Consider the following 24,462-nt stretch of genomic DNA (forward strand, 5'->3'; position numbering starts at 1 on the left):
ATTCCTCAGCACCACATAAGCAAAAAGAAAAAAGCTGGAAGTGGTGCTGTGGCTCAAAGTGGTAGAGCACTAGCCTTGAGCTGAAGAGCTGAGGGACAGTACCCAGACCCAGAGTTCAGGCCCCACGACTGGACCCCCCCCCAAAAAAAAACCAAAAAGAATAGGGGGAGCTAATTTGGAGCATTTCTACTAATATATGCTTTTCTGTTCCTTTTATTAGCCCCAGCTACTTGTACAAGGGTATGTCATTTTGACAAGATTGATGACTGAGACCATTCTCTAATTCAAACACAGTTTCTATCTGTGAAAAATTCAAGTAGAACATATGTCACATGATAATTTAGATAACAGTACTCACAGTTATAACCAGAGCCTTCTGTACTGTACAAGAAAATATAGCCTATACAGACCTTCTCCACAGAAATGATTCTGTAATGAATAAATGCTAGTCTTTTCAGAAGTGGTTAGAGAGTCCCTCCCATCTTACACTATTCAGCACTTACCTCCTCAGGCCTTGTTCAAATTTTATTGCTTCTCTAGCTCAATGCAAAAGTAGTCTACTCTATAATGTACAGCTATTAAATTTTAATAAAATTAAATATTAAATAATACAATATAATATAATTTTAACCATAAATCTAGCTTCCAATTTATGTTTAGAACTTTTTATTCTATGAACAAGATTAAATGGGAAGAAAGGGGAAGTATGACTTATGAGATGATGACAGAGTTGATCTCAGGTGGGTTGGTTCTTCCCTGGCTTGGCAGTCAATAAGAGAGACTTGATTACCCAGATTCTTTGATTATCCCAGGCAGTAAAAAGACCTGATGTCAATCCAAGTTTGCAGAATTCTTGAACTAATCATAGCATAAGATGTCTTGTATTTCTAAATACCTTATTATGCAGACACTGCTGGTGCCAGACTTGTGGATTTTCTAAGGCTCTGCCCATTTGACCTATGTTATTTCATTGAATGGAGTTGGTTGAATATCTTAAATTCTAATCAGGTATTTTTGATATTTCAAAACACTATTCAATTGTTTAAATTGTTTACAGCTTGAGAGATCATTCATTGACTACATTTTGAATACCTATACTTTGCAGAAGACAGAGCAATAGATTATATTTTCTTAGAATGGACAGTGGCTAGGAATAGGAATTTTGTAAGAGACAGGCTGAAAGCAACTCTGATTCATTCATTAAACTGAAAATCCAGAAAAGGATACCACTGAATTATGTGATGGCCTCACCTAATTGCTAAGACAGACCTGGCAAAGAAGTTTTCTATCTTGAAGTCTTAAGTTTAATGAATAAGGGAGTTAACAGAAATGTTTGTCAGTTAAAAGAAGGCAATTTGTTCAGGTGCCATTTAATAAGATAATCAAATTAAGTGAACCATATCGATGGATTTGAAAGCATTTTCGGTGACATTGGTAGAGCTTGAACTAAGGGCTTAGGCACTGTCCCTTGAGCATAATAACTTAAGGCTAGCATTCTACAATTTGAGCCATAGCACCCCTTCCAGCTTTTTGGTGGTTAATTACAGATAAGGGTTTCATATCCATGTCTGCCCTGGCTACCTTCAAGCCATGATTCTCAGCCTCCTAAGTAGCTAGTATTACAGTCATGAACCAACACTTCATTTCGATAAGCTGTTACCTTCCTTTCTCTTTTATTATAACTTAAGAACTCATTTGAAGTGTCACTATTATGATTATAAACTTTAGTGTCTCTGACTTTCATGGGGCCTTAACTCTGGGCCTGGGCACTGTTCCTCAGCCCTTCATCTCAAGGCTAGCACTCTACTAGTTGAGCCACAGCACCACTTCCAGTTTTTTCTGCTTATGTGGTGTTGAAGAATCAAACCTAGGGCCTCATGCATGCAAGGCAAGCATTCTACCACTGTCAACCTTTGTGGCCCCGTGTCTCTGATTTTTGATTTGGGGCTTACTCTTCACCTGAAAGAATACTTGCTGAGTCCATCTCATTCTAACAAGTGAATATTTTTTTTAATCTAAAATAGTTTACAAGAGAAATGGAAAATCTCTCTTCAGTACTCCACAAAGCCACTTTTACCAAAACTCTATGTAAAGATTTTGGATAGAAATCAAAGTTATGTTTAATTTATGACCTAGGGGAAAATGGAGGTGACTTTTGTGTATATCTCAAGGAGAAATAAGTAGTGATACTTTAAAATTGTTGCTTCAGACAAATTAGCATACCTTGAAGACCATCATTCAAATAGTCAAAGACCAAAGTATTTGGAATGGCACCTAGTCAATAACTTGGATTTTGCTTTATATAACTGCTGCTCCAGAGATTCTATGCTAGTTTGAGAGATATAAAAAAAGAGAATTAGAAATTATGGCCAGTGGAGGAATAGTCTATATTAGCACTTGGTACAGCACATAGTTTTTCATAGGTCAAATGAACACTAAAGAAAGTAGTCATGTTTTAATTATCTATTAAGTATGTTGCCAATGGAGTAAAGGTACCCCAGGGTCAAAAACTTGAAGATATGTTAAGAAAATAGGATTGAAGAACATCTTCAGGACCTATTAAGAGTCCACATTTATAACCCAAAGAAAGCTAATACTTGTATCTCTGTAAAAAATAAATGAGACTAAAAAGCATGAATAGGACATATTTTTCTATACTCTTCATGCCTCCATCCTAGGACAAAGATGAATAAAGTGACTTGAAAGGGTAAGAGAAAGCAGTGGAAGGGTAGTGGCAGACCACTTTCTGTTTCCATGACATATCCTCTAGGCCATAGATTAAGTGTAAGCTAAAAAACACAGATAAATATTCAACTAAATGTGAAATTGGAAACTTGAGCTGACACAAACTACAGTTAGTTCTTCATTACCACAGAGACCAAAAAGCATTAGGATCAATTCAAGGTGCCATTAAGAAAAAGTAAGTAATGAACAGATTGAGGACAAATCATTTCATTTCTGTGCTCTGCCTTCCTAAGACTATGCAGCAAACTGCTGACAGCCCATGAATTCAGCACTGGCTAAAGTAAAATGGAGTCAGAAGAAAAATAATGAATATCAGGAACAGCTAGAATGTGGCCCAGGGAAAGATAGGAACTAGTTTATGGAAAGCATGAAAAGATAAACAAGGACCTGGCAGAGTATGTCTCAGAAGCACTGGAGATTGTAGTAGTATTGTGTGTATAGAAGACGATGAAATATGTGGTGATATTTTTTTCATGCAGCATCCAAAAAATCACAGTTTATATACATCTACCAATATAATGGATACAAATAATACATGTGTGGACAACATCTTATATAAAATATGCAGTTGATTGCTAACTTTAATAAACAACAAACAAATTCCTATGGAATAATGTACAGTTTGCTAAGAATGTTCTATTTTCTCAGAAACAGTTTCTTGGCATTTTTAATTATTTAGAACTGGCAGGAAGACATTCAGAAAGAAGCTGTAATTTGAAGTAGATCTTGGGTTTTATTATTGACTTAGATCTCCTTTGGCTTTGATTAGAAAACATTTCAATTTTCATAATTTTGTATACTACTATGAAAGTTACAGGTACCTACAAAGTTATATTAATAATAGTGTCTGGAAATAGGGGCATGCTTAAAATAGCTTAAGGAAATAATGCTTTTCAAGAAGAAACCAGCCAGGATTTTGCAAATGGAATTAAACAGGGAAAAGCAGGAACGTAAGTTAATTTACAGTTAAAAAAATAAACATCTTATCTGGACTCAATCTTAAAATTGGTAGAAAAAGATTGCTTCGTTACTTATTGTCTTTTCTAATTAGTCCATTGCATTTTTCCCCAAAGTAAGTAGCTCTCACATAGTATCACATGGACAAGAAAGACCAAATAAATAAAAATCTGTGTCACTTTAAGCCATTTCAGATATGATTCTCACAGGGGCTCAGGTACAATTGGTTTTATTGCATATATTTGTTCATGTATTTGATAGAGATGTAAGCTAAAAATAATTACAGAGATAATTGCACATGTTTAAATGGACAATCTTTATAAGCAAATGTTACATTATTCACAAAGACCTTGTCAATCTATTATTATTGCTACTGGATTTAAATCCATTAGAGGCAAGGGGGAACAACTACAAGAAGCTTGCTGTAATTTCCTTTATAAAAATGGAACGTATATGTTAAGACCATTGTTGTAATGGTTAGGAGCAGTTTCATCTGTTTCAGGTCTTACTGGGCCACTGAAGTTCTTCTGTGACCTCTGAGGGAAGCATGGTTGAAAGTAATGTTTGGGAATCAATTTATCAATGGAACTTGACATCAGATAGCCATCACTCTCAAGTAAAGCACTTCTAGAATGGTCAATGAGCTGTACAGTAATATATCTAAGACATTTCTGAATTTTTGCTGCATCCATTCATCTTTATGGGTAGAAAAATGAAATTTTTCTTCTGCCTTGACAGAAACAAACATGCTTTCAAAAAAAGTGATGAGATTATAATTCAGTAAACCTAGAAGAAATCTACCGAGTTCACATTATCCAAGCTTTCTCTAGACAATTTTGCAGGCCTCCCTGGTTAATAAAATCTCTGGCACAATAGCAAAGGTATCTTCTGAGTATTTATGCACTAATAGTATGAAAATCTAAACTTTATCAAATTAATAATTTGTTGATAGTCTACACCATTAAAATACCACACAAACTGTCTTCTGAGACAGAATCAGTCTGGGAATCTGAACATGTGCTATGCCACTGAATTGAATCTATAATATAAATCAAAAATCAGAATCTGGGGATAAAATCAAATTGTAGCAAGAAATAATGAATAGAGTTCAGAAATGAAGGCAGCAATACAAGTCAATGATACAGTTAGATGATTACTTAAAATTGTTTCCAGCATACTAATTTGAAACAGACCTCATTTGAAAGGCTCCTCAGTACTGACCAATTTTTCCACTCAAGAAACACTCACCTGGGCACCTGTGGCTCATATCTGTAAATCTATTCAGTAGGCTGAGACCTGAGGTCTGTGATTTGAAGCCAGCTTTGGCAGGAAAGTCCATGAGATACTCATCTCCTCAATTAATCCCACATGCAAGTGTGCAGGCGCGCGCATGCGCGCATACACACACACACACACACACACACACACACACACACACACACACATTTGAGGAAGTGTAGCTGAAACTGAAGTGGTAGAGCACCAGCCTTGAGGGGAAAGTGCTAGACACAACACAGTCTAGTTCCTGAGTCTAAGCTTCACTACTGGCACACAAAAAGAAAAAAGAAAGGATTAAGACTCTCAGGATGAAAATGGACATGTCTTTCTGGTCTCCTGAATTTTATATAACACTAGAAACAATATCTATGTAACTGTTTTCTTGAGTAGATACAGATGGCTCCAAGTGTTGGCCACGTATGAAATGCATTTGTATCATCAATTAGGTCATATCAGATAGAGCTTGATATCCAGAAATGGTGCTTTGTGATATACATAGAAATCTCTACTGTGTTCCTTTACTGTGATATTGGCCTGCCATAATTTCTGCCCTGTTTTCAATTTCTCTTGAAATCAAATACTGTGGGTTTTGTTGATAAAGCATCATTGCAATTAGTTTCTACTTAAAGCCATATCTGAGAAACTAGTAAAATCTCCATCTCTCCTGGATTTCTCGGCTGAATGATCCATTTCCATCCTTGCTCAAATCATGGACATAGCTCACAAGATGAATAGAAAGCCCACGGATTGGGAGATCTTCACTAAGCATACAACACACAAGGGTCTCATATCTAAAATATACTTGGAACTTAAAAAATTAAATCCCCCAAAAACAAATCTTCAAAGAAACAACTGCCCAATAAATAAGTGGGCTAAAGACTTAATGAGAAACTTCTCTGAAGAGGAAAGAAGGATAGCCAATAGACACATGAAGAAATGCTCAACATCTCTAGCCATAAAAGAAATGCAAATCAAAACAACGTTGAGATACCACCTCACCCCAGTTAGAATGGCTATAATCAAGAACTCTAATAACAACAGATTTTGGAGGGGATGTGGACAGAAGGGAACCTTACTGCATTGTTGCTAGGAGTGTAAACTTGTTCATCCACTTTGGAAAGCTGTATGGAGGTTCCTCAAAAGACTCCACATAGAGCTTCCCTATGACCCGGCAATCCCACTTTTGGGCATTTACCCAAATGATCACAAACAAGGGTATACTAAAACTACCAGCACGAGTATGTTTATTGCAGCATTATTTACCATAGCTAAGATATGGAACCAACCCAGATGCTTCTCAGTAGATGAATGGATCAAGAAAATGTGGTATATATACACAATGGAATTCTATGCCTCCATCAGAAAGAATGACATTCCCCCATTTGTTAGGAAATGGAAAAACTTGGAAAAAATTATATGAAGTGAAGTAAGCCAGGCCCAAAGAAACATAGGTCCCATGGTTTCCCTTATTTGCAATAATTAGTATATGTCTGAGTCAAGCAGAAAAGGTCAGATAAGTTGATGTTAGGGGAATGAACCCCAAGATAAATATTCAAATGTTTTTTTTCTTTTCATGCAATTGTTTCTATCATATTTATAAGATAATTTCTATGTTGTTTTGTATGTCCCTCCCCCACAATATAACCCATACTTTCACTGTTTTTGATGTTGGTATAATTTGTGGAGGGGAAGGGAAAAAAAAACAAATCATTTAACTAGGCATACAGATGGACCCATTGCAACAATGAGTTGTATAAGTAGTTATGTCGAAAAACGAACTTAACAACTTTGGTGGGGGATGCGGGGAGGATCAGGTTGGGGGAGGATCGGGTGGAGGGAGGGGAGGACTATGGGAAGGGATGGGTAGGGGAAACAACGAGGAGGCAACAATGCTTGATAAGAAATGTACTGCTTATCTTGCCCATATAATCGTAACTCCTCTGTATGGTATTCTCACAATAAAAAGAAAAAAGAAAAAAAAAGGACCACCATCAATGACAAATGTTGTAATGCAGAAACCAAAAAAAATCTTACATATGTTTTCTTATCTCCTTAAACATGTGAATAAACTGTGTGTGGTGCACAAAAAATCATGAGTATTAATACTATTTATTTATTGCAAGTGACATCCCTGGCTCTGGAGAAGGTAAGGTATATGAGTATGGTTTTGATTTTGTAAAGCTTTATCCAAATGACATGAAAAAGCTCAATATCTATCTTAGGAAATAGATGCACTCTTGTAAGGTTATTATAACGATTCTGTAAATAGATAAAACAGACAAGAGTCCAGTTTTGTAGAAAAGAACTCCTGCCAGGATCTTGCCTCTAATAAGATTCATTTAGCTGGAATGTGTACCTTGAACAGTGGGGGAAAACTATGCGAAACAGTTGCTTTTCCTTCTGCCTTGCAAACATTCTGCACAGTGCTTGAGCAGTAGGTTGAAATTACCAAAGGAAATGTGTGTGGCCATGAGCATGAGGAACAGATATGCACTGGCAAATTTATGTATTAAATTGATTCCATGTGAGAGACCACAGTCAGCCGCCATATGACACCCTTTCAAAACATTAAGCTTGTTGAAATAGACGTATGATGCTTCTCTACCTAGTTCATCATTTCTTCCTTCTCTAGAGTGATACCTTCTCCACATCTAGAATTAACCCTGTTTAACTGTCATTGTTTGCAAGAGGGCAGAGATGCAGGTCTCAGGTAATCAGGGCCTCAATTACAGCATTGCTCCATTTGTGTAAGTCACAGAGAGTTGGAAATTAGCTTGAGGAATGATCTCTATAGCCATGTAGAGCTGCTTAGGGTCTTCCTCACAGGTTATGCTTATTCCATCTACATCATGGTTCAGGAGGGGGACAGAAATATATTGAAGACTGCAGTGATGCCTTTTCTATGTCATCCAAAGTTTGCCATGGTTTCCTAGAAAGTGCTCATTCTTCTCCAGCAGGGATCTGGGTCTGTGAAGACAATCACTTATTCCCCTGCTTGGTTTAATTGTTCAGAAATTGAAAATGAGTTTTATCTCTCCAATACAGAAATCATCCAGCTGTGATGAACAGTAAATGGACATAAAATGTTAATGGGCCACAATAGAGATGAATCTGAAACAAAGGGCCCTTTAGCAAAGTGGATTGCCTTAACCATGCTTGAGTGAAGGTCTAGGTCAGTGTTCCAAAACCTGAATCATCATCAGAATCTAGAGGAACTATTCCAAACACAGTTTCCAGGCTTAAACAAAATGTACTAACCATGAAATTCAGATGTATTTAAAGGGGAAATATATAAAGTCACGATATGTCCCATCTGTGTGATTTGGATCATCATCGAGAATTGGCAAGACTTATAAAGAGTGAAGTTAAAAAGAAATCATGCCTTAAATAAGGAATAAATAACAATTGATATGAAAATAAAATTAATTGTGCTTATGACAAATATAACAAATAGAATGTTAATAATGTTTTCTAACTGGTAGCCAGAAAAAAATATAAATAAGTTAGCATAGCACACACAACTCTCCCATATTATTTTATACTGTCAATTCAAGTTTACCAAATGGATATGTATATGTTTTGATTAAAAACAGCTTTTTGAATTTGGAAAATATTTTTTATTCCTCATTTCCCACATATATTTCCCCTAAATACTAGAATATATTGTAAATAGGTGTTGTACCATATGTGCCTATTTCTCTCTTCTAAAAGTAGATAAATAACTTTAGTGTAGTATCATCTGCAAATTAAATAAAAGATTTGATATTTAACAAGAAGAATCTATGACATAACTTGAAAAGAAAATGTTTCAGAAAAGGCCTTGTGTGGTAAACTAAGAAGTATGAGACAGATGAGTATTTTTCTTGAGAATAGTATTTTATGTTTTAGGACTTAAACACTAAATGTAAATTATAATAAAGCTTAGATAAAATAAGTATTATAGATAAGTTTCAATAAAGTAAAGAGAAAAAGAGTGTTTATACAGAAGAGTTAAGCAGATAATAAGAGTAAAAGACAAAAATTCACATCAAAAACTCACTCCCATCAGGTACCCATGGCTCATGCCTGTAATCTTAGCTACTCTAGAGGCTGAGTTCTGAGGATCTCAGTCAGTCTGAAGCCAGCCTGGGAAGGAAAGTCTGTGAAACTTATTTCCAGTTAACCACAGAAAAATCCAGGCTCTGTGGCTAAAGTAGTAGAGAAGCTCAGGGACAAAAGGAGCTCAGGGACAACACTCAGACTCTGCAAAACATGATAAAACAAAACAAAAACAAAAACAAAAAGCTCACTCCCACAATGTTAATGTACCAATTCATAAAATGGGTCTAACTTTCAATTAGGAAGCTTTAGATATTAATATCACATTTTTTCATTTATTTAATTCCTTCTTTATCTATTGCAATTTTGGATGTCAGTCAACAAATTATAAGAAACTTTAAGATAAGGTGTCTTTCAATGGATATATTCGCATTTGATCATAAAAATGTTAACGTCACAAAGTAAACAAAAATTTTCTAGAGTAAATTTTAATATTGAAGTTATATACTAAAATGCAATATATACAAATATGCAAATATATATGTATATTCATACAAGAGTATGGGTCTTTGTGTGTCCTTTTGTGTCTGGATCAAATAAAATATTTTCCAATGGGCTTACACACAAAAAAGGAAACAATTATTTGCCATGTTAGAAAATATTTGCAAAATATCCATGCAAGGAAACAAAGAAATGTTACCTACCAAAATATTAAATTTATTTAAGGGTAATGATTGAAGTACTAGTTAGGAAGAAAAAAAACATGACTCATGGTTGATTGAAATAAGGATGAAATATGTTTACTATGAACCTTTTTTCTGGCAAAGGTTATATACTTTGATTCTTGTATCAATAGAATAGGGAGTAATTAATTTCAAAATCCAAATGCATGTTAAAGTATTAAAAACAAGAATCTCACATACATGAACAAAGTCACTCACATTATTGATGGTAGGAAAGAAAGACACCCTTCTCAGATAAAAAAGGAGAATAGAATAAATAGAGAAGGAATATTTTTCTAATTACAATTAGCAAACATTTTTAAAACTATTTTTCCTCTACATTAGAAAGTGTCATGCTATTGGGTTTATCACCTTTGTGGAATTATTACAGAAGTGCTTTCTTCCTCTCTAAATGTAATCACTCTTGTGCAATTATTCAATTAAAATTATTATGAGAACAAGTTCCATAGTCCACTACTCAGCTTGAAAATGGAGTCACCTTGAACACAGGTGTTTGCTTAAGAGTCTGCTTGCACTGCAAATTTTACACAAAGATATTCATTTTTCATTTTATAAGTCATAGACCATTTGGCCTAGGAAAGCCAACAGTCAGGAAATCTATTATCTTTCTACTAAGAAAAGAATAATTTCTAGGGAAATTCAAAACACTGAAATGTTTAATCCTAGAAGTACCTATTATGAATAAACTAAAAAAATTTAAAAATCTACTTTTTGAAATACTAAATTCTTTCTTTTGGTGGATCATTTCCAAGGAAATATTTTACTCCTCAATATTCTGTATATTGGAAGCTAAGTCTTTAACTCTTGACATTTATCAAACATAATTCAAATGTAAAAATGAAGAAAGACATAAAACAAGCTGGGCACCAGTGGCTCATGCCTGTAATCCTAGCTACTCAGGAAGGCTGAGATCTGAGGATTATGGTTCAAAGCCAGCCCAAGCATGAAAGTCTGTGAGACTCGTATCTCCAATAAACTACTCAGAATAAACCAGATGTGGTACTGTGGTTCAAGTGGTATAGCGCTAGCCTTGAGCACAGAGAGGTTCAGGGACATAGCCCAGGACCAGAAAATAAAAGACATAAAACAATACTTTGTACTAGCTTGCTGTATACATTTGCTACAATATTATACTCTTACTTCCTTGCAATTATTACTTTTTAAACAAGTACTCTGCCATTTTCTTTTCTAAATATGTTTTTTATTGTAAAAATAATGTACAAGAAAGGTTGGACAAATGGGATTGCATGAAGCTGCAGAGCTTCTGCATGGCAAAGAACATAGTTAGCAAGATCAATAGAAAGCCCACGGATTGGGAGAAGATCTTCACTAGCCATACAACGGACAAGGGTCTCATATCTAAAATATACTTGGAACTCAAAAAATTAAATCCCCCAACAACAAATCCTCAAAGAAACAACTTCCCAATAAATAAGTGGGCTACAGACTTAAAGAGAAACTTCTCTGAAGAAGAAAGAAGGATGGCAATAGACACATGAAGAAATGCTCAACCTCCCTAGCCATAAAAGAAATGCAAATCAAAACAACATTGAGATATCACCTCACTCCAGTTAGAACGGCAAAAATCAAGAACTCTAACAACAACCGATGCTGGAGGGGATGTGGACAGAAGGGAACCTTACTTCATTGTTGGTGGGAGTGTAAACTTGTTCAACCACTTTGGAAAGCAGTATGGAGGTTCCTCAAAAGACTCCACATAGAGCTCCCCTATGACCCAGCAATCCCACTTGCATTTACCCAAATGCTTACAAACAAGACCACACTAAAGCTACCAGCACAACTATGTTTATTGCAGCATTATTTACCATAGCTAAGATATGGAACCAACCCAGATGCCCCTCAGTAGGTGAATGGATCAAGAAAATGTGGTATATATACACAATGGAATTCTATGCCTCCACCAGAAAAAATGACATTGCCCTATCTGTTAGGAAATGGAAAGACTTGGAAAAAATTATATTAAGTGAAGTAAGCCAAGCCCAAAGAAACATAGGTCCCATGGTTTCCCTTATTTGCAGTATCTAGTATATGTATGAGTCAAGCGGAAAAGGTCAGATAAGTGATGTCAGGAAAATGAACCCTAAGATATGTATTCAAATGTTTTTTTTCTTTCATGCATTTGTTTCTAATGCATTTTAAGATTCTTTCTTTCTTGCTTTGTATGTCCCTCCCCCATGGTATAACCCCTGCTTTCACTGTATTTGATGTTGGAATAATTTGTGGAGGGGAAGGGGAAAAACAAGTCGTTTAAATAAGGATACAGGTGGAGAATGAGATGTACAAGTTGTCATGTCGAAAATGAACTTTACAACTTTGGTGGGGGTGGGGAGGATTGGGTGGGGGGGGGCAAGGGGAGGCTGGGAAGGGATGGGAAGGGGAAACAAAGGAGGAGGTTACAATGCTTGATAAGAAATGTATTCATTATCTTGCCCATGTAATTGTAGCCCCTGTACACAGTATTTTCACAATAAAAAATAAATAAAAATTAAAAAAAATGTACAGAGGGGTTACAGCAAGGTAATAAGTACATTTCCTATTAAGCATTGTTACCTCCTCCTTTGTTTTTCCCCTATCATCCCTTCCCTCCCACCTCCACAACTACACCCCACCCACCCCGCTTAAATTGTAAAAGAAACATAGGTCCCATGGTTTCCCTTATTTGCAATAACTAGTATATGTGTGGGACAAGCAGAAAAGGTAAAAAACTATGTACATATGACCAGATAAGATTATGTTAAGTGAAATGAAGCTCAAGATAGGGACACAAGTGGTTTTTTTCTTTCTCGATATTTTTTCTAACGTATGTATAATTTACCACGTGATTTTTTTGTTTCTTTGTATGCTACTCCCCCATGGTATAACCCCTGTTTTCACTATATTTGATGTCGGCGCCCTGAATCTTGTATATATACAAACTCTAATTTGGGGAGGGGAAGTGAAAAAACAAAATGCTTAAGTAGAGATAGAGGTTGACCCATTGGAACAATGAGATGTACAAGACACTATGTAGAAAAATGAACTTTGCCATTTTCTTTCTGTCCTGGAGCTCCAACACCAGGTAGCTTGCACTGATTGCAAGAATTTGGGGAAATGACCAACAGTTAAAAGGCAGAAATATGACTCTAAAATAAATTGAGTAAGTTAGAAGAGATTCACGAAATTCACACTGGAAATACTGGTATACTGTGACATAGTAAAAAAATAAACTTGGAAATCTCATGGTATGCCATTATGGAAAATATTTATAAAGTACAATAGAAAAAAATGGGAGTAAATATGATCAAACATATACATATTAAAATAATTTTATGTAATCAGTATACATATTAATAAAAACTAAAAATTTGCTGTTTATGATTAAATATTTATGTTTAAATTAAGTTTATGTTTATAATTAGCTAAAAATTATGACACAGCTTCTTGTTTTTCTAATTATCATTCTTTGCTTTTTATTATCTTTAGTAAAAAGTAACCTTTATTTTGTTTTAAAAAACCTTCCATTTGATATGTTAAATGATTTGATTATATCCCCTCTTCATATCTGTTGCCTTCTGTTCATAGTTTTAACCTCTAGCTTTATTATTATTGTGAAAATACCTTACAGAGGGGTTACAATTACATGTGCAAGGTAATGAGTACATTTCTTATCAAGCATTGTTGCTTCCTCCTTTTGTTCCCCTACCATCCCTTCCCATCTCCCCGCCCTCTCCCCCAGCCCCCATCTCCCCGCCCCCCCAGGCCAAAGTTGTAAAGTTCGTTTTTCAACACCTTGTACATCTCATTGTTGCAATGGGTCCACCTGTATCCCTATTTAAACAATTTGTTTTTTCCCTTCCCCTCCCCAGATTATAACAACATCACATACAGTAGCTTTTCAAACTATCTTTTGTAATTTACTATAATTGTCTGTTAATATATTAAAATGTTCATATAAAGTATAAATTTTAGAATACTTGGAGTTTGTTGTGATTGTTTTTAAAGCTTTAACATTTATTGTATATTACTCATTGTTCCAATTTTCACTAAACTTATTTTAACATTTTATTTCTACACTTGTCAATTCTAATAACAAATTCTAGGAAAGGCTATCTAAATTTACCTTGTGTCATTTCATGATGACTTTTTTTTGTTATGTGTTTGTGTGCACATGTGCATCTGTGTGGGGGGGTGGGGGGTGAGGGTGGTTGTAGGTGTGGGTGCATTTATTGTGAGGCCCAATTCCATTGAGTTTAACCTATGAGAAAATAATGGTGTATATTTGCTTCTGAACAGTGCTCAGGAGTAGCATGGAGCTATATTAAATTAATCTTTTGTTTAGGTATTTTTAACTCTTTCTGATACTACATACTGAAAAAATCTTCAGGTTCTCACTTTACTTAGTTAAGTATAAATTATTCTACGACTCTTTAGTCAGTGAGAAGGGGAAAATGTTTTTGTCAGGACCTTATCCAAACAGACAGACAGAATTTCCTGTGTCCATCATTTTACTGATGATAGAACTCCAAATTTATGTATGTCTCTGTATAGCCTCATTTTCCCAATTTGCTGAAATCTGAGAACAGATTAATTTTCTACCAAATGGCTTCCTTCATTTATACACAATCTGAGTTCCTAGAATTTGCTTTTAACTACAAGGCAATACAAAGATCAGTGATCCTAATCATATTATTTCATTGGCTATTTTAATCATTTTATTGCCTGACCTCAAAATGTTTACTTACACTTCTTTGTCAGGGAGGATATATTTAAAAGTATATTTGTTGGACATTTTCCAGCATGTCTGTTCTTTGCAGAGGTCACATTAGGTGACATAGCTGTCTCAGCCTAGGAAAGGAAGTCTGTCTCATCTTGACATCTGTAAGCTAATCAAATTCATGTCATAAAACTGATTTGGGATTAAGTTTGCCATTGTTTATAAGTCCTTACCAAAGTACTTACAAAATTGTGCTTAATATGGCTACTTTATAAATCAACATTTTCTTAAAAGCTGACAAAATCACAGAGTATTTCCCTTTATTAGACAAAAGATTTTTCAATAAAATTAAATCTTATGACTGATAGAATAGCACTTATTGTCCTGGGTTGAAAACATTGTTGTCATTATTTGTCTGTTCTGGTTAATCATTGCTAAGCAAGATGTAACAATTCAATGGTGATTATCTGGAATAATTAATGAGTCTCTCTTGCTACCTATGATGAAGTTTAGAATTAATACAAAATTCCCCAATTTAGATTTTGACTATTTCATTTTACTCTGTCTTTTTACTGCCAGTTCAAATGACCTACAGACATATTTGTGAGAGACAGAAATCTTCACAAAAAATGGATAAACTAATATCACAAGAACAGATAAAGTTGTGAAATTCTAAATATATAGTTTTAATATTTAGGAGTCTACATTTTTAATTAGTCAGTTCTATACTTATAAGCTTATAATGAAAAGTGGTGCATGACTGTAATTCCAGCCCTTAATAAACTAAGGAAGAAGAATTATGATACTTGCTTCAAATCAAATTTAATCACCCAACCAATAAATAAATAAATAACTGGAAAACTAGTTAAAATCAATACAGTTGTCCTCCAATATCTACAAAAATTGGTAACAGGTAACTATACATATATAGTATTTCCATATAACCTACCACCATTTTCCCATATACTTTAAATCATCTCTAAGTTTCTTACTTAAATGGTATGAAGATAGATGGAACACTGTACTGTTTAGGGAGTAATTTCAGAAAAAATAGTATATATTAAATACAAATGCATTTCCTTGGATATTTTGAAATTTCAGTAGGTTGAATCATTACATGTAAAATGTGCAGCTATAGGGGGCCTACTGTAAGTTCTTAGAATGCAGTTTTTATTTAACATAAACAAAACATGACAAAAGATGCCTATGATATGGTGAAATGCTCATATGAATAATAGGCTTCAACAAGATGGCTTGGATCTAAATTTTTGCGTTTATAGATTTTCATTTACATAGAACTGGGTTATAAGGTACTCCATATCATAAGGCTATTGTTAGAACTGAATGACAGTATGTATACCCAACACTTAGAGTAGTACTTGCTATATAGTAACCATTACATTATTATTATTACTACTACTATTATTGTTTCCTTGCATTACTAGAACATCTGCAGTTTGGTTAATCTGGTGGGAAATAGCACCATTAGTCATTAAATTACATGATTTGGCTGGGCTCAGATGGATCACATCTGTAATCATAGCCACTTAGAAGGCTATGATCTACTCTGGGGATCATGATTCAAAGCCAACCCAGACAGGAAAGTCTAAGGACTATTTTCTCCAATTAAACACAAAGAAGGAAGGAAGGAAGGAAGGAAGGAAGGAAGGAAGGAAGGAAGGAAGGAAGGGAGGAAGGGAGGAAGGGAGGAAGGGAGGAAGGGAGGAAGGGAGGAAGGGAGGAAAGGAGGGAGGAAAGGAGGGAGGAAAGGAGGGAGGGAGGAAAGGAGGGAGGGAGGGAGGGAGGAAGGAGAAATCAAGGGAGCCAGCCAGGACTGGAGCTGTGGCTCAAGCAGTAGAGGGCTAGTCTGGAGCTAGGAAGCTCAGGGACACAGTGCCCAGTATTTGAGTTCAAGCCCCAGGAACAGTAAAAAAAGAAAAAGAAAAATGATATGATTTTATATGACGTTTGGTACTGCTTCCTGGTTTGATAACCATTCTGCAAATCAATCCAGTGAGTATAAAATATGATAATTAAGAGTGAAAGATGCCTTCTTAAAATGCTGAAAGTAATTTATTACTTATCAGAATTCAAACTCACACTCTGAAATTAGGAATGGAATCTAGAATATCTCTTTTAAATATTCATAGGCAATAAAAACTCTGGCTGTTTGATTGATTTACCAGGCAACTGAATGTTACCTTAGTTCTGAATAATTACAACTATAAAAAAATTAGGGAAGGAATAAAATAATCTCTCACAAACATTTGAAATTGGCATTGGAGAAACAAGTGGGTTAATGACTCATCTTCAGATGAAATAACATTTTATTAATAGAATATCTGTTTTCCTTTAGCAAAGATATCAAGAATATAGTGGCTTAAAATACACCATATTCACTGTTATATTATACATTATATTATTAGTATTATATATTATTATTAATTCATAACAGATATTTTGAAAATTAACTCTTCTTTAAATTTTCAAATCATACTGTTCCTACAGATATATTTTGTCAGCCTCTCAATTAATCCATCTCAAGTCTCTACTATATCAGATTCCTAACTTTGCAAATACCTGGTGAGAGAGCTTAGCCAAAGAACTGATTTATATAACAAATACATAAGAATTTCTCTATGATTTAGAGATTGATAGTTGATCAAAGTGCTCATCTGATAACCTGAGGGTAAAATATCAGTCCCATTCCCACCCGATGTTGAGCTCAAAATCATACCTTTAAAGTTGCATGAACTTATTCCAGCAAACCAATGATGAGAAAGCTATAACTCTATTACATGATTTCATTAAATCCTTATAATACTAGTTGTGCTTTATTTTCATTGTCAGATAACTGAGGTTATTGTGGCTTAAATACTACATAAACCTAGCCAAGACTGATGGCAGCTTCAAATTTATTTATTCCAGTTTATTTATGTTATAGTACACTGTCAAATTGAATAATGATGTAAAAGTGGAAATTTCAATTTTTAAGGCTTTAAGAAAGATGATTTCATCTTTACCTTATTTTATATATTTGCTTTTGGTTCTCCCTCTGACTTTATTATTATCGAAAAAGTGATTTTTTTGGCCAGCACCGATGGCTCACATCTATATTCCTAGCTATTCAGAAAGCTGAGATCTTAGTTTCATGATTCAAAGCCAGACCAGGCAGGAAAGTCTGTGAGAATCTTATCACAAATTAACTACAAAAAAGAATTCTAGTGGTAGAACATTATTAGCCTTGAGCACAAAATATCAAGGACAGTGGCCAGGCTCAGTGTTCCATCCCCAGGACTGGCAAAATTTAAAAAGTCATTTTATTAGCCTTCTGATTCTGTCTTTTGGCATTGAATACTTTCACAGTGTATTTCTGAATCTCAGTTGAGAAAGCATATTTGATTCAGTCATGGACATGCTTAATTACCTTAACTATATACAATTTTTTCTATTTTTCATATTGAAATGTACATATTTCTCTGTCTATGCTTTCCATATACACATATGTGAAGAGATATACATTTCCTAGAGGATATGTTCTCTAGACAAAATAAACATTCTCATCATTTATTGAATTAAATCTAGACTAGGCACTTCAGATGTAGTGTTTTATACTTTGCCACAATAATCTTATGAAACAAAGCTCTGTTATCATAGATGACGATATTGAAGATGTAAAGTCTCATGCAATATCATATAGCCAATCAACAATAGAAGGATATATTTATTATGAATGTAATGCCCTTAAACATGGCACTGTTATTTATACTAGAACATCTTTGCCTTGGTCAGCTGGCATGATGCTACACTTTGTCAATAGGGGGAGCTGGATTGACAATGGAGGCAGTAAAACTTCTCTTCCAATGAGCATATACTTCTTTCCCCGCATGTGCGGTTTGGGATGCTCAGTAAAATTCCTCTCATTGCTCTTCCCACTGAAGAATTGAAAAGGGCCTGGTAAGTTGAAAGGATGTCTAAGTAGTAAGTTCACCTGGGTAGCCAATCTGCAGGAAACTGATTAAACTATCATCTGGGTCAGCAATACTACTGCAGGTGGCTTCTCAGTGAATCTACTATTTACAACAGCCAGTTTTTCAGAAAGTTCAATAGCATATCCCTAATTAGCTACTTATTGGTGAATTTTGTCAACATACCACAGCAATATTCCCTGAAGAGTAGCCTTGGCCTTTGAGATTTATTTGGGATTTGGGGAAATTTGCATATATATATATATATATATATATATATAATGAGATATATTTGGGATATTGGTCAGTTCAAAACATGAAATTCATTTATGTTCCACTGTTTGGAAATAATTTTTATATATTTAGTGTGCCAGAATCCTGACTGTGACCTATCACATGGGGTCATGTAAGAATTTTTAATCAATATCACTTGACAACTAAATTTAAAATCTTCTGGTTTTGAAGTATTTCAGATTTCACATTTACATTTTGAAACACTCAGCCTCAATTTAGTTTGAGGAAATCAGACTTCACATGAAATATCTTTGAAATATTAAGGGCATATGAGCCGAGCACTTTGATCAACTATCAATCTCTAAGCATTAAAAATATTTACATAAGTTGAAATGATGTCAATATCTGACTAGAAAGTTATCTATTCCTATAGTCAGAACAGATGCAACCTGAACGATGCTAAAAATTGGGACTCATTCCTTTGTGCAGTACAATTTTACAAATTGACGTTTGTTCTTTTTTGGGGGGCGGGGGTTGGTCATGGAGCTTGAACTCTGGGCCTGGGCGCTGACCCTCAGCTCTTCAGCTCCAGGCTAGCGCTCTACTGCTTGAGCCACAGTGCCACTTCCAGCTTCTTTCTTTTTGCTTATGTGGTGCTGAGGAATCAGACCCAGGGCCTCATGCATGCAAGGCAAGCACTCTACCACTAAGCCACCTTCCCAGCCCCCGTTTGTTCTTTTTTTAACATAAACTTTTTTCCTTCCTATTACTAGGTCTTAAACTCATAGTATTATACTGGCTCAGCTATCTTGCTCTACCAGTCAACCCATGTCTCTGGTTGACATCTTCTTAGTTATGTTGGAGACGCAGTCTCATAAACTTTTCTGACCAGGTTAACTTCAAACTACAATCCTTCCTCCATCAGTCCCCTGTGTAGCTAGTATTGCAGATATGAGCTATTAGTGTCTGGCTCAAACTATAATTTCTTACCCGTAAATTATGTTCAAATAAAAATAAAGCACATTTCAAAACCATGTCACACTCCAAATTCAAATATCCTTCAATGTAGTGGCCCCTTGAAAATATAAACAACTGGGGCTAGGAAGGTGTCTCAGTGGTAGAGCTCTTGCCTTGCATGCATGAGGCCCTGGGTTCGATTCCTCAGCACCACATAAGCAAAAAGAAAAAAGCCGGAAGTGGCACTGTGGCTCAAGTGGTTGAGCACTAGCCTTGAGCTGAAGAGCTGAGGGACAGCGCCCAGGCCCAGAGTTCAGGCCCCACGACCAGACACCCCCCCAAAAAAAAAAGAAAATGTAAACAACTCTCATCCAATAAAAGTGAAGCAACAGCAAAGAGCCAAGGGTTTGTTTGGATTCCCCCATTTCCAGTGCCAATTCCTTATGTTAACATTGATGAAATATCGATAAGCAGCTCAGCCAACACAGTGTCAGGATTAAAGACAGGGGCTGATGCAGGAATACTTGCTCACATCCATTCCCACTCTTACAGACTTCTCTTTATAATGGAAGATAGTGGAAATCATCATACTGAAGTCTTTCTTCCCAATTCATTAGCATGTATGACTTCCCCCACCTTAAATAACAAAATTTTTTCCTGCAAATTTCCCTAGTGACCATCACAGTCATTTTCCCCTTTATTCCACCCATAGATAGATTGAGAGAGATACTGTTAAATATGTTCTTTACAAACTTGTGAAGAAATAATTGTCACTTAAATAATTAATCTCTATAAACAATAAGGTACATGACAAACTATTACAATAACAACCATCAAACTTTCTCTCACATGATGTAGTCAATGTACTTAGTTTGAAGATGTGAAATTAACAGTCCCTGAAATACTACTCTTCTTTGTAAATAATCTACATTTTTTAGTTAAGAGAGAGTATATAAAATACTGTTTGACTATGAAAAATACTTCCACTTTAAGTTTCTTTAAATAAGTAATTCCATGTGTCTTAATTCTTAAATCAGAAAACATCTTCTTTATCTATAAATAAGAACATTTTTACCTTATTTTGGAAGAATATACAATAGCCATAGGACTAATGATATCACATCTATTATAAACAGTTTATATGTGACCCAAACAAATGCAGAAAACAGAAAATAAAGAAGAGAGAAAGAAGAAAAAGGGAACTGAGCACTCATTATACTTGGGAAAGGTATAATGTTTGTATTCAGATAAGATCTATAGCTTTTGGCTCAGTTTCCTGTTAAAATTCTACTTTCTAAAAAATATTTTATGGTAAACGATAAAAAAAAAAACTTGTATAAAGAATACAAGTGCCTGTCCTGCTCTAAAACCTACAACTGAACTAGTACTGAGAATATCCTTCATTCAATATGAGAAGCTGGCAGTTGCTATACAAATTTGCTATGCAAATCAGATTAAAAAGATTTTTCACTTAGCTTCATACCTCTTCATGTAGTTCCCTCCAACGAGAATTAAATGTCTCAAGTTCCTCATTGATCAGTTCATCCATGACTCCGCCATCTGTTAGGGTCTGGGCCAATATGCGAATCTGATTTGGATTATCCTCTGAATGTTGCATCAAATTTTCAAGAGACTGAAACACATTTGCAATAATTAATATTTTTCTTCTTGAATGTATGGAATTAACAGAAATTAGCCTAGCACTTTTGATTAGCATACACCTAAGCCATACATAATTTAAAACGAAATTTAACAGGGTTAATGAAATGTGAAGGAACATTGTTGTTTCCAAAATATGAGGTTGATCTTTGAATGTTTTTTTGGCTTGTGACAGAATTCTGGAGTGAGCAGTTGAAAAGTGATTCAGAGCCACCTTCACAGTGATGCCTTATACTCTGAAACCTACAGAACTAAAATACTCATTTTTTTCAGCCTTTTTATGGTCAATAGTAAGCAAGTGACATGATTCTAAAATATATATGTAGGTAGTTTCTTAAGCAAAGTTTTTTCCTTGTTAAAAATAGGAGTTCTCTCAAGAAGGAATCCCTATGCCCTTCTAAGTTTCTCTCTCTCTCTCTCTGTCTCTTTCTGTCTTTCTCTGTCTCTGTCTGTCTGTCTGTCTGTCTGTCTGCCTGTCTGTCTCTCTCTCTCTCTCTCTCTCTCTCTCTCTCTCTCTCTCTCCATAGGTGTAGCATTTACTTTTGGAGTAGGAGTTGAAGAAAGTAATAATAAAGTCCTTTATGCTCAGGAAAGGGGATCAGAGAAAGGAGGGGGGAGGGAAGGAGGGAGGCAGGGAGGGAGGGAGAGGGAGAGAGAGAGGGGGAACAGAGAGAGAGAGAGGGAGAGAGAACAACTAATTGCTTCATCATATGGTTGATTCTTATATATGGGTAATGTAATTTAGGGTAGGAAAATATAAGTTTTAATCTTTAGATATTGCCTGGTTTTCTATATTTGTAGCTCTATAATCCCTAACTCACACACTGTTCAACCTGACAAAAGTTGCCTGGATGGATTATACTGGGGAAAAGAATTTTAGTGTCAATGGGCTCTTGTGGCTCAGGCCTGCAATCCTAGCTACTCAGGTAGCTGTGATCTGAGGATCAAAGTTCAAAACCAGACCTAGTAGGAAAGTCTATGAGTCTCTTATGTACACACACACACACACACACACACACACACACGAATTTAACATCAAGTTTAAGCATTCTGGAAAACAAGTAAATCAGTAACATCCTACTGGATCTCAAACATGACTACACAATAAGGGATAGAGATTATGTTGTAACCAGTTACTCCAATGTTTTTATTTTCTTATATTGAAAAAAAGCAATATGTCAATATATATTTGCAAGTGTTCTTATATGCTCTGTGCAATCTCAAAATATTTTTTTCAGTAAATCTAAATACAAAGGCTTTCTAAATGATTTTGTACAAAATATGACTGAATTCTAAAATATGTAAATATTTCACTACATTTTACTACAAAAATGTTATTAAATTTTTATGGTATACATTTTATTTACTCTAACACTGTAACATTGGTGACCTTTACTTTAATACCTACATATTTCTTTAAAAATACTAATGGTGTATATAGATTGTTCACTAATAACAAAATGAACTAAAGCAACAAAACAAATTTACAAAATCAATTATGGAAATCTTAAGTAGCAAGGAAACTTAGAAGTCAGCGATGGTCTGTCCTTGATTTATGGCACTGTAGGTTTTTGCTATTCAAAAATGGCTTACTAGATGATCAGCACAAACATTACCAAACAGTGTTTAAGATATTAAATGATAGCAAATGTAAATAGAAATCTTTTTCCTCTTCCCTTATTTAAACACTCTCTTTTACTGCCTCCAATTTTGTATTCATTGTTATTTCCTTTTTCTACATGCTCCTCTTTTTCAGTGCATTATTTTAAAAATAGTATCAAGAATTTGACCCAGAGCTGGAGTGTGACCCAAATGGTAGAGTACTTGCCTAGGAAGAAGGGCAAAGTTTTATGTTGAAACCCCATTCAAACCCCAGGACCACCTAAAAATTTATAAAGAATATATCCAGTAATTGCATGCATGTTACAAGTTTGTTTTACATTTTATGGAATATGAATCATTCTATCAATTCATAAAGAGTGTTTAGCCAAGCACTGTTCATAAGCATTGGGATTTCCACTATTTTTATTGTTACATGTTTTAAGTTTCATAATTTTCTTGAAAAAAACAAAGTTGGAAAAAATTATCTGCTATCATGTAGGTTTTAAGTCTACTCTATCTAAAGAAACATTTTATACTTCCTTAATATCTTAAATAATTTAGTTGTATTATTTTACATATTTATAAAAGTTACACTTTTCAAACATCTCTACATACACTGCTGCATATAGTAAAACTACATATTATTATAAATAGATGCAACCCCTTAAATTGTATTAAACTTTAAAATGTTTTAAAATTTTAGGAACATTTAACAGATATATTTCCAACACCTAAGCCTGTCCACATATTCCCTTAAAGCACTGTGAAGTGTAGAGAAATTCTGTAAGGTTATTTTTTACATAATTTTAAAATGTGTTTCAATTTATTAAATGTAGCTTTCAAACTGGAAGTAATGTTTCATATTATTATGCTGTTAAGCTCTAATCCTAAAGAACATCATTTTACATTCAGTCTTTAGAGATGTGCCGTTGAATTAATCAGGTACAATGTGTACCAAGAACTTGGTGAGATAACAAAAGGTAAATGTCTTCTGTAAGAGGTTATTTAAACCTTTTTCTAAAACCTTGACACCTAGAAGGATCTTAGAGGGAACAAAATATTTATCCAAAGTGTCAGGGCTGAGTTGTGCATAGTAAATACACTTTCTCACTTGAATTTTAGATTTTAGTTTCTGTTTGGTACTTAACCTCTTTCTATACTTCATATAAATGATCATTATGTAGATTAATTTACAATTTACCTGTAGCACCTCAGAGATTTCCTCCGTTCCACCAGGAATGCTTTCAGTGGTTTTCAGTTTTAATTCTACTTCATTCAGCCACTTGTTTGCCTTCTCCAAGTATGACAATAATTCATGCCAACATGCCCAAACTTCCTAAGAAAGAAACATACAGCACAGATCAATTACATGAAAGTGCGTGGAATGGGTCCTGGTAGCTCATACCACTAATCCTAGTTTATCAGGAGCCTGAGATTTGAGGATTGTAATTTGAAGTCAGTGAGGGCAGGGAAGCCATGAGACTCTTATCTCTAATTAACCACCAAGAAGCTGAAAGTAAAGCTAGGGCTCAAGTGGTAGAGTGTAAGCCTTGAGCAAAAAAACTTA

The 24,462-nt window shown here is 34.8% G+C and overlaps 1 protein-coding gene across 1 annotated transcript in view; it reads right to left on the reverse strand.

Moving 5' to 3' along the window:
* The window catches only part of LOC105993437 (dystrophin-like), a gene marked incomplete at its 3' end in the record, with an annotated part of 1,816,642 nt that overhangs the window by 1,046,135 nt on the left and 746,045 nt on the right, over nt 1-24,462 (reverse strand). The window contains 2 exon segments of the mRNA XM_013026710.1: nt 21,118-21,267; nt 24,097-24,231. Of these exon segments, the coding sequence (XP_012882164.1) occupies nt 21,118-21,267; nt 24,097-24,231 (285 nt within the window).

The sequence above is a fragment of the Dipodomys ordii genome, unplaced genomic scaffold (genome assembly GCF_000151885.1).
Source record: "Dipodomys ordii isolate 6190 unplaced genomic scaffold, Dord_2.0 Scaffold96, whole genome shotgun sequence".
Lineage (NCBI taxonomy): Eukaryota > Metazoa > Chordata > Mammalia > Rodentia > Heteromyidae > Dipodomys > Dipodomys ordii.